This window comes from Hemitrygon akajei, chromosome 11, assembly GCF_048418815.1.
Source record: "Hemitrygon akajei chromosome 11, sHemAka1.3, whole genome shotgun sequence".
Taxonomy (NCBI): Eukaryota; Metazoa; Chordata; class Chondrichthyes; order Myliobatiformes; family Dasyatidae; genus Hemitrygon; species Hemitrygon akajei.
This window is the reverse complement of record NC_133134.1, coordinates 74,548,904-74,560,993: the sequence shown is the minus strand read 5'-3', so window position 1 is coordinate 74,560,993 and position 12,090 is coordinate 74,548,904. Positions and strand designations below refer to the sequence as shown.

At 44.6% G+C, this 12,090-nt stretch overlaps 1 protein-coding gene across 1 annotated transcript in view; it reads right to left on the bottom strand.

The window, feature by feature from the left end:
• The window catches only part of LOC140735725 (E3 SUMO-protein ligase PIAS3-like), a 45,309-nt gene that overhangs the window by 22,472 nt on the left and 10,747 nt on the right, over positions 1-12,090 (bottom strand). Inside the window, exons 5-8 of the mRNA XM_073061146.1 lie at positions 11,683-11,773; positions 8,180-8,314; positions 7,938-8,043; positions 2,407-2,480 (exon numbers count right to left, since the gene is read on the bottom strand). Of these exons, the coding sequence (XP_072917247.1) occupies positions 2,407-2,480; positions 7,938-8,043; positions 8,180-8,314; positions 11,683-11,773 (406 nt within the window). The remainder of the gene's footprint in view (positions 1-2,406; positions 2,481-7,937; positions 8,044-8,179; positions 8,315-11,682; positions 11,774-12,090) is intronic.

The following is a 12,090-nucleotide window of genomic DNA, read 5'->3' as shown; positions in this document are numbered from 1 at the left end:
AGGATGGCCAAAGAAAGAAGGATAAAGTGTAGATTAGGGTATATATGTGTGTGTGTGTGAATGGGTGAAGGGATTTAGAATGCAAGTCTATCATCTGATCCACACTCCGGAGCAGAAGGTGGCGGTAATGCACCATTAAGCTGAGTGCCAACCGCCGTAAAACAAGCAGAACGTGGAAAAACTGCAGTGTCCAGATGTGCAAAGCTGATACAGACCTATCCATGCAGACTCGAGTCTGTAATTGCTACCAAAGGTGCATCCACTAAATACTAAGCTGAAGGGGGTGAATACTTATGCAATTATTTTGTTTTATATTTGCAATTAATTTACATCATTTTGTAGAGATCAGTTTTCACTTTGACACAAAAGAGTCTTTTTTGATAATCAGTGTCAAAAAAGCCAAATTAAATCCAATGTGATGTAATGTAAAACAATAAAACATGAAAACTTCCAAGGTGGGGGGGGGGGGGGGGGGGAGGTGAATACTTTTTATAGGCACTGTATATACATACACACATATATACATACATTATATACACACAGATATACACTATACATTTATTGTAATATAGGCTTTTTGTGTATTGCAAAGTACTGCTGCCGTAAAACACCAAATTTCACAACACATCAGTGATTCTACCCTCAGAGTCAACACTAAGACTACTTTGCACTACAATGGACTTCTGTTGTTCCAATTGTGTTCTTTCTTGTTAATATTTTTCTTATGACAGATTTGTCTCCTACACTATGTGCAAACGATGCTGGCACAAGTAAGCTTTTCAGTGCACACGTGCTTACATTACAGTCAATAAATTTGACACGTTCTAATTACCACACTTCCTCCAGTTCCCTTAAAAGTCTCAGTAAAACCACTTCTCCCCAACCCCGGTAACTGGATGAATCTCTGTCTGGTATGGGAGGGTGGGGGGAACAACGCACAGGCTGCAGAGGGTTGTAAACTCAGCCAGCTCCACTATGGTCACTAGCTTCCCCACAATCAAGGACATCTTCAAAAGATGGAGCTTCAGGAAGGCAGCATTTATCATAAAGGACACTCACCACCCAGGATGTGCCCTCTTCTCATTACTACCATCAGGGAGGTGGTACAGGAGGTTGAAGACACACACTCAATGTTTTAGGAAAGGCTTCTTCCCCTCTGCCATCAGATTTCAGAATCAGGTTTAATATCACTGACATTTGTCAGGAAATTTGTTGTTTTGCAGCAGTAATACAAAGCAATACATGGTAATAAAATCTATAAATTACAACAAGTAGTGGGGGATTTCAACCAGGCCAGCTTGAAGAAGTCTCTGAATAATTACCACCAACATACCACCTGTGGAACCAGTTGAACCAACACACTTGACCAAGAACACTTATTGTGGTACCCCACGTCCACACTTTGGAAAGTCCGATCCCTTGGTCGTACTTCTACTCCCAGCGCAGAGGCAGCGATTTCAGAATGGTCCATGAACACTAGCTCACTTTTTAAAATATTTTTTATTGTAACTTATAGTAATTTTTTAATGTACTGCTGCTCTTAAACAACAAATTTCACAACATACACTCAGGGGCCACTTTATTGGGTACGGCTGTGTGTTTAGCTCCCTGCTCTACTTGCATTATACTTATGACTGTGAGGCTAAGCACCACTCCAGTGCCATATCTAAATTTGCCACCGAGTATGTTCGTGGTCTTCTGCTGTTGTAACCCAACCACTTCAAGGTTCGACGCATTGTGTGTTCAGAGACGCTCTTCTACACACCACTGTTGTAATGCATGGTTATTTAAGTTATCCTGTCAGCTTAAACAAGTCTGGCCATTCTACTCTGACCTCTCTCATTATCAAGTCCCACAGAATTACTACTCACCGAATTTAAAGAAATTTTTTTTGCACCATTACAGACTGTTTTGCATGAAAATCCCAGGAGATCAGCAGTTTCTGAGATACTCAAACCACCCCATCTGGCACCAACAATCATTCCACAGTCAAAGTCACTTTGATCACATTTCTTGCCCGTTCTGATGTTGGGTCTGAACAACTGAACCCCTTTGACCACGTCTGCATGCTTTTATGCTTTGAGTTGCTGCCACATGATTGGCTAATTAGATATTTGCCTCAATGAGGTGTACTTAATAAAGTGGCCATTGAGTGTATGTCAGTGATAGTAAACCCTGATTCTGATTCCTTTCCTAGTGCATTGATCCTGAGCCCACTTACGTCTCCTGCCAGTGTTTGGGACTGATCCCTGTGCTATCGGAGGCAGCTCTCAGCAATGTTCCAAACTACAGGCTGAATAGCGTCAATGGGTAGCTTTCGAAAGAGAGGAGAGCCTGCAAAAGCCAAGCCCTATCTTGATAGCAAGCGACGGCTCCGGATAAGCGAGCTACTGCAAAATTACGCACGGGGCAAATAAGCGACACCCGTAAGCTCGTCGTGGCGATCTCACTGTCGGGATCTGCAGTCAGCTTCTCTTTGACTGGAACAGAGGCAGATTAAAAGAAAGAAATCAATGCCAGTACAGACCACATAGGTAATCCAGCAAGAAACCCTCTAACACTGGTGATGGAACTGGTGGGGGAGTGGGGAGGGAGGGCAGGGGCAGGACCAAGTCATCTCACTGTGTGCACGTGGCCACAGTACCACAGTAGTGTGCGTTCATATCGGCTATTCAAATGGAGATGGGACCATTTTATCTCCTCATTAACATTAAGGGCAACTCTGGCTGAGCCATGGTACTGCTAGCAATATCCCTTTAGATTCTTCCAATCTGAGTTTACCTCACCTGCCACATACCTATAATGATTAGTTTTATTTATCACATGTACATCAAAACATACAGTGAAATGCTTCATTTGTCTCAATGACCAACACTGTGCTGGGGACAACCCACCAATGCCACCATGCTTCTGCCACCAACGTAGCATGCCCACAACTCACTAACCCTAACCTGTACAGTTTTGAAATGTGGGAGGAAACTGGAGCACCCAGGGGAAATCCACATGATCACAGGGAGTACATATAGGTACCTCAGATAGTGGTGGGAATTGAACCCGATTGCTGGTGCAACACTACTGTGAAGCCCCACAACTGCACACTGAGGATCTGCAAGTTTGTGAAGACAGAGACTGCAAGAAGCAGTGTCTGTGGAGTCGAGGGGAAAGTCAATGTTTAGGGTCAGGTCCCTGCTTCAGGACTGCAGACAAACGGATGTTCAGCATTTCAGGGTCGAGACTCTAGACTTTCTCCATATGCCAGGGGCAAGTGGAGTATTTTTTTTAATTAAACACAGAGTATTGGGTGCCTGGAATGTGGTGCCCAGATGTGGCGGTAGAGGCAAAAACATTAGGGACTTTTAAGAGGTGTTTAGATAGGTGCATGGATGTGAGGAAAATGGAAGGATATGGACATTCTGTGGGCAGAGAAAAAATTAGTTTAGTTGGCCATCTGATTCCTAATTTAATTGGTTCAGCACAACATTATGGGCTGTTCCTGTGCTGATCTAAGACTTGTGTCTAACAAGCACTTGAAATGCCAAGGCTATACCAAGTGCTGGAAAATAAGATTAATAGAGATAAACAGTTGATAGCACAGGTATGGTGGGCCGAAGGGCTTGTTTTTGTGCTGTATGACTCCTTGGGTCTAAATCACTTCTTGAAGTCAAGTCATGGTAATAATTTTAATTTAACAATTTTAATTTAAGAAATACAGTAGCCAGTTTGTCCATGACATTGGTGACACAGTGGTATATCTAGCAGAGCTGCTGCATCAAAGACCAAAACAAGTTGGTGATCTCCCACAGGAGTTGGGAGAGTTTAGCTGAGGCTCCTACTATGGCTAAAGCACCACAGTAAATAATATCCCCCTCCCCCCCCAAAGTTCAATCCCTTCCTACCTACATCCATGACACTTCACACACTAGACCTTTTCAATGATTTCAAGTTCCCTGGCTCCCATCATCTTATTTTTACGATGGGTGTCCAGTCCCTTTACATCTCCATCCCCCACCACAAAGGTCTCAAAACTCTCAGTTTCTTTCTGGACACCAGACCCAACCAGTTCCCCTGCACCACCAGTCTCCTCTGTCTAGCAGAACTTGTCCTCACTCTTAACAATTTCTACTTTGGCTCTTCCCACTTCCTTCAAACAAAAGGTGTAGTCATGGGAACTCACATGGGTCCCAGCTATGCCTGCCTTTTTGTTGGCTACATGGAACAGTTTGTGTTCCAAGCCTAGACTGGTGGCCGGCTTCCACTTTTCCTACGCTACATCAATGCCTGCGTTAGTGCTGCTTCCTGTACCCATGTGGAACTCATCAACTTTGCCTCCAACTTCCACCCTGCCCTCAAATTTACCTGGTCCATTTCCAACCCCTCCCTCCCCTTTCTCAATCTCATTGTCTCTATCTCTGGAGACAGCTTATCTACTGATGTCTATTACAAACCCATGGACTCTCACAACTAACTGGACTATCCCTCTTCCCTTCCCGTTACTTGTAAAAACGCCATCCCCTTCTCTCAATTCCTCTATCTCCGCTGCATCCGCTCTCAGAATGAGGCTTTTCATTCGAGAATGAAGTTATCCTCCTTCTTCAAAGAAAGGGGCTTCCCTTCCTCCACCATCAATGCTGCCCTCAACCACATCTCTTTCATTTCATGCACATCCGCTCTCACCCCATCCTCCTGCCGCCCCACCAGGAATAAGGTTCCTTCTGTCCCCACCTACCACCCCTCCAGCCTCCGCATCCAGCACATATTTCTCTGAAACTTCTGTCATCACCAATGGGATCCCACCACCAAGCACATCTTTCCCTCCTCTTCACTTTCTGCAAGGATCCCTTGTCCATTCGTCCCGTCCACTGATCTCCCTCCTTTTCATTGCAAGCAAAACAAGTGCTACACCTGCCACTACACCACCTCCCTCATTACCATTCAGCACCCCAAACAATCCTTCCAGGTGAAGCGCCACTTCACCTGTGACTCTGCTGGGGTCATATACTGTGTCCAGTGCTCCCAGCGTGGCTTCCTGTATAATCGGTGAGACCCTACGTAGATTGGGAGACCACTTCGCAGACCATCTACACTCATTCCACCAGAAAACGCCAATCTCCCAGTGGCCAGCCAATTTAATTCCACTTCCCATTCCAATGTGTCTATCCATGGCCCCCACTACTGTCACAATGAAGCCACACTCAGTTCAGAGGAACACCACCTCATATTTCTTCTGGGTAGCCTCCAACCTGATGGCATGAATGTCGATTTCTCAAACTTCCAGAAATGCTTCTCCCCACCATTCCCCCCTCTCACCTCATCTGCCCATTGCCTCCCTCTGGTGCTCCTCCCCCCTTTTCTTTCTTCCACGGCCTTGTCTTCTATTTGATTCCTCCTTGTATCTCCAGCCCTGTATCTCTTTCACCAATCAACTTCCCAGCTCTTTATTTCATCCCTCCCCCTCCCGGTTTCACCTATCACCTCGCTTTTCTCTCCCCTCCACCTTTTAAATCTACTCCTCATCTTTTTTACTCCAGTCCTGCCGAAGGGTCTCAGCCTGCAATTACATCGACTGTAATTTTTTCCATAGATGCTGTCTGGCCTGCTGACTTCCTCCAGCATTTTGTGTGTATTGCTTGGATTTCCAGCATCTGCAGATTTTCTTTTGTTAGCAAATAAAATGAATTGTCTCAAGAACAAAAATTGTGTTTTAGAGCATGTACATTGTTGGCTTCAAGCTGGAGAATTTCAGGTGGCTGTTAAGACTCAACCAAAGTGTACAGGGTCTGGAGTCATACAAAGGTCCAGGTCAGCTGAGCAGAACGTTGAGCACCTCTGCTCCATCTGCAAAACAGAAGATTTTCCTAGAGGCCAACCATTTTAATTCCTATCCCTATTCCCATTTTGACATGCCAGTCCATGCCCTCCTCTTCTGCCAAGGTTAGGCCACTCTCAAAGCAGAGGAACAACACCTCATATTGTCTGGGTAGGCTCCAACTCCAACATTGATTTCTCCTTCCAATAATTTTTTCCCTCCCCCTTCCCTCTTTTTCTATTCCCCACTCTAGCCTCTTACCTCTTCCCCTCACTTGCCTATATCACCTCATCCTAGTGCCCCTCCTCATTCCCTTTCTCCAACTGTCCACTCTCCTCCATCAGATTCCTTCTGCTCCAGCCCTTCAGCTTTTTCCACCTATCACCTCCCAGTTTAGAAGGTGGAAGTTTCACCTATCACCATCTTGCTTGTCCTGCTTCCCCTTTTCCCCACCTTCTTATTCTGGCATTCCCCCCCCCCCCCCCCCCATTCTAGTTCTGATGAAGGGTTTGGGCCCGAAACATCGACTGTTTATTTATTTCCGTAGATGCTGCCTGATTTGCTGAGTTCCTCCAGCATTTTGTGTGTTGAGCAGATTTCCTTTCTTGGAAGGAAGTTTATAGTTTCCTGCAGAAATCAGTTTTATTTCAGACTTAAACCCCTAGCTGGCTTGGTGGGAAAACATCATTAGTACTGCAGTAATCTCACAGGCCACACAACCCCAGCTCAAAGAGTTGTGTGTCTGTTGCAATTCTGAATGACTTGTGAATTTACAAATGTATCTCCAGTTGCTTTAGCATCATGACACAATGCCATTCAGGTCCATAAAGTCACACAGCAAGGAAACAACAGGCTCCAAGCATGGTCATGCCCATTTGCCTGCACATGCCCCATGTATCCATCTCAACCTTTCCGTACTGAAGATTAAACTGCTATGCTACAATGCCATATTGTTTGGATGTTTTGCAAGTCCCTACCTCCTCTGCCTTTGCAGGCAGAGAATTCCCCATTGCAACCACCTTCTGGGTGAAATAACTTTTGTTCGATACCCTCAAACCCTCTTACCCCTTGCCTCAAACCTCCACTCTCAGTCTCTATTGTGGAGTTTCTTACCATCTCCCCTATCTCTGCCCCTCATAGCTATCTACACCTCTATCAAGTCTCCCTCAGCCTCTTCTGCTCCAAGGAAATTAAAGTCAGCCTCTCCAAACTTTTAACAGAAACTCTCATTCCCAGGTACCATGCTGGTGAATTTCCTCTACATCTCCTCCAGTGTAATTGCATCCTTCCTATAACATGGAAGCATCTTTCAGCCCAACAATCCATACTAACCAAGATGCCTATCTAAGCCAGTTTCATTTATGCCAAATCCCTCTAAACCTTTCCTATACATGTACCTATCCAAATATCATTAATCTACCTGCCTCAACCACTTCCTCTGGTAGCTCCTTCCATAAATGGACTGCCCTCTGGTCTAAGTTTCTATTAGACCTTGTTCCTCTCATCTTAAATGTATACTTTCTAGTTCTAGGTTCCCATAACCCTGTGAACATGACTGCATATTCACTGCACCTATGCCCCTCATGGATTTTATACACCTGATGGTTCTCAGGTGAGTAACACCATGCTGGCATAGCATGATGTTATTATAACTTGGGGCGTCAAAGTTCAATTCCGGCGTCCTTAGTAAGCAAGCTTGCATGTTCCTTCCTATGTGCATGTGGGTTTTCCTCCCACAGTCCAAAGACGTACTGGTTGGTTAATGGTCATTGTAAATTGTCGTCTGATTAGGCTAGGGTTAAATTGGTGGGTTGCTGGCTCAATGGACCGGAAGGGCCTGTTCTGCATTCCATCTCTAAATAAATAAAAATACAGAAATAAATAAACAATTCAGTTCTATTCCAATCCCACCTCCTATTAGCTCTTTAACTTATTCTCCACTAACCCTTCCCCTTGACTCCTGTCATTCACCTACCATTGTCGGACATGGGAGGTGACCGGATCACCAAAGGGAAACTCTGCACAAAGGACAGGATCAAACCCAAGTTTGCCAGAACTGTAAGACACCCATGTATTCCTTCCCCATGCCACTCCTGCCCAACTCCAACTCGCCCTCTCCCTATCCACTTACTCAAGGCCCTCGAGTGGTCCGGATTCCGAATCCCCTTGGCTCGCAGCCTTTGCAACAGTGTGGCTGATGTCAGCTGCTTGACCAGATACACAGACACGGAATAGTTCTGCTCAACAAAACACCGGGGGGGGAGGGGAGAGAAAGGAGGAAAAGGTTATCCAATGGGAGCCACCAAGTCTTCCCCGAACTCAAAGCCAATACTGGGCAAAGACAGCTGCCAGCCCATTCAAGCTAAGACTCACCCTGCCATACTCGGAGGACCAATTCACTGTGATCATATTGGGGATGGTCGCCGTGAGCTTAACCAGCGAGGTTATGTTGATTGGTCGACTGGGTCGTTTCGGCTCCACCCCATTTTTGGTTGGAGGGAGGTAGCCCTGTTGTGGAATTAATGGTTCAAATGTAAAGGCACACACAGTAAGGAGCAGATTCCACTTTCAGTGACTAGCTATGACCCAAATGAAAGCACATTGTACTCTATTCTCTTTCTCTCTCATGCACTCAGCACGCTCAAAGAGCAGCCTAGGATAACAGACGCAAACCTTTTCCTGGATGCTGCTCACGGTGAACCAGTTCATACTGTTTACTATTTAACCCGTGGTGTAGATGTACCTAATTATTCATTAAATTATTTATGCTATCATTACTTGACGTGTTGTTTGTGTGAATTATATGTACTGTTTTGTGCACTTTGATCCAGAGGAACGTTGTTTTGTCTGGCAGTATACATGTGTCTGGTTGAATGACAATAAACTTGAACTTGTGCTGGTTCTAACAGAGGATATAAAACGTGAGCTGTCCATGATGTAAATATAACCAAGTGAAATCCTTAGGTAGTGTAGCAGTTAGCATAATGCTTACAGCACAAGCGACCAGGTTCAATTCCACCACTGTCTGCAAGAAGTTTGTACATTTTCCCCGTGACCACGTGGCTCTGCAGTTTCCTCCCACATTCCAATAAGTACGATGTAGCATGGGTGTAATCAGTCAGAGAGGGCCCTTTGGGCCGGGAGGACCTGTTACTGTGCTGCATCTCTAAATGAAGAGACTAAAAATCAGGAGGGGCATGGAGTTATAGTCATACAGCACAAAACAGGTCCTTCAGACCAACTGCTCCATGCCTACCCGACACCCATCCAAGCTAGTTTCATTTGTCTACATTTGCCCCCATCCCTCTAAACTTTTCCTACCACGTACATGTCAAAGTATCTTTTCAATAGGGGTCACACAGTAGCTTAACAGTCAGCAGAAAGGTATTACAGAGACAGTGATACTGGTTCAATTCCCACCATTGTCTGTAAAGAGTTTGCGCATTCCCTCCGTGACCACGTGGGCTTCCTCGGGCTGCTCCAGCTCCCCCCACATTCCAAAGATGTACAAGGTAGTTGTGTCTGTGCACAACTACATATCAATTAAATAAAAGCACGTACACTGGAGATGGCTTTAACTGGTGCATTCACGAGAGAGACAGAACAATGTGCAGATGTAGACAGTAGCACACGTGCAGACAACAGATCAATACCTAGTGCTGGTGGGGTCATTACTCAAAGAAATAGATCAATACATTATCCCTTTAGATTAATACAACATAAAATTGTATATGTACAAAACATCCAATTTCCCTTTCATAAACCCATATTCCAAATAAAAATGCTTTCACAATAACAGTCCATAACTAACTTCACTGTTCTAAGGGTTCAGTCTTTTGGGTTTTTTTTTTCAGGATAGCGTCTCTGGATCTGTGGAGTAGCATCAGCTTTGGCAGGTGTCTTGTCTAAGAGAATCCTCTCATGTTGCGGTGTCACATTTCTGGTAGTGACGTGATCATCACTGAGGGGCAAGTCTGGTGACTGTAATGTGTCCGTCTTGTTGGATGCAATCCCCTAGTATGTAATATCTCCATGTCTGACCTCCAACATTCACTGTGTACATCAGTGATCTAGTTCTCATACCGGGTGACCACTTGTCTTCTCGGTATTTACGCGCTAGGACTTTCTGTCCAATCTTGAAGTTTCTCGCTGCTTCACTTGGCAACTGTTTATTCTGCACTTCCCTCTGTAGATCTGGTTTCAGAAGGTCTACGTGAGATCTCAGATTCCTGCTCATGAACAGCATTGCAGGTATTTAATTTGCCATCGCCTGAACAGAGTTCCGAAAGATAAAGGAAATTGTCCATCTTGTGCTGTAGAGAAATGTTCTCTTTGTCCATCGCTTTAATGCACTTCTTGAAAGTTTGAACAAACCTGTCAGCTAATCCATTCTTTGCTGGGTGGTGAGAAGCTGATTTGAAATGTCTAATGCCAATTTTCTTCATGAATATCTGAACTCTTCTGATGTTTATTGTAATCTGTTGTCACTCACAATTTGTTCTGGTAAGCCATTTCTGGAAAAGAGTCCTCAGAGTGAAAATAGTCGTTTCTGATAGGGTGACTTCATTGGTATAACTTCCGGCCACTTCGAATGACCATCCACAGCAATCAGGAACATGGAGTCCATGAATAGCCCAGCAAAGTCAATATATACTCATTGCTATGGTGAAGATGGCCACACCCACAGGTGTAACAGTGCACTCTGAACTTCTTGGCTTCTCGAACAGCTTCTGGCCAAGTCTTCGATCTGTTTATATTCCTTTCTCAAATACCTTCTGATTAGCATTAAGCAGCTGTGACAGCCTCTGGTTAGTGCTATCATCTGCGCTCCAATTGCCTGTTGATGCCACTCTGACAGCTTTGATTGAATTCCAGTCTAGTTGGATTTTTCCTCAACCATTCACGTCCAAAAAGTGTTAGTCTTTCAATACATAAAGCTATAACGGTTGCGTTTGGCCTCCATACGTTATATTTACTTTCAGTTTGCCATTGGGAGACACGTTGTCACCTGTGTCAGTCTTTAGCATCACTGAGGTCTTCTCTAATGGTATCTTAGAAAACAGTCTGTTGTAGTCAGCCTCTGGGATTATGGTCAAAGCTGACCTGATATCCAGCTCCTTTTTCAGTTTTACACCAGACACATCTACCGTGTTCTCCTCCAATTATACTATGCAGTTATACCATGAAGTTCCAGGTATGACAATTCATCTTTGTCAGACTCTACGTTGTCTCATTCTGTTTTGCATTCAGTAACTTTGTGCATTTGCTGAGTTTTGTGTTTGTGTCACTAGTCACCAGCAACCAACCACAATAAGCCCCAGATTAGCTTTATTTGTCACATGTACGTCAAAACACGTAATGAAAAATGTTATCTTGTGTCAATACCACAATCTGTGAATATGCTGGGGGCAGCCGTAGCTTTCACCATGCTTCTGGTATCATGTCCATAATTCAGTAACTCTAATCTGTAGGTCTTTGGAATGTGGGGGAAAAACAGAGCACCCAGAGGAAATCCATGTGGTCACAGGGAGAATGTACAAACTCCTTACAGACAGCAGTGGGAATTGAACTCCAATTGGTGATTGCTGGGCACCACAAAGCGATTGTGCTAACCGCTACGCTACCATGCCATACAGCTTATGGGTTGAAATGAACTTCTATGTTGAGTTCAACACCAACTGGCAACTTCCAAACTGCATTGGATTCATCAGATGTGTGGAAAGGGGAAGCCTATCGTACTGCCCTGGCTTGCATATACAATGACAGCTAGGACGCAACATCCATGGTTGACTGAGACCAATAGAGGACCTCAAATAAGGAGAGGGAGTACTGTGGATCAGGATTGACCACACAGAACAAGGAGGTGAAGCACTTACCGGTAAAGGACACAGCTTCCCATTGACTTTCACAAATAAATTGGGAGGGAAATAATCTTCCTGTGGGCAGCTAGTCTCACACAAGCAGAACCTTTAAAGAAAAATATTCAATGTAGTTCAATCATGTCTTGCATTGTATGACTGCCACAAAACTAATCTCACAACATGACATATACTCACGGCCACGTGATTCAGTACAGGAGTGGAACCCAATGTAGACCTACTTCCGTAGACCATCCCCTCCGAGGCTCGACATGTTGAGCATTCACAGATGCTCTTCAGCACACCACTATTGTTACACATGGTTATCTGAGTCCCTGTCACCTTCCTATCAGATTGAACCAGTCTGACCATTCTCCTCAGACCCCTCTCATTAACAAGGCGTTTTCACCCACAGAACTGCTGCTC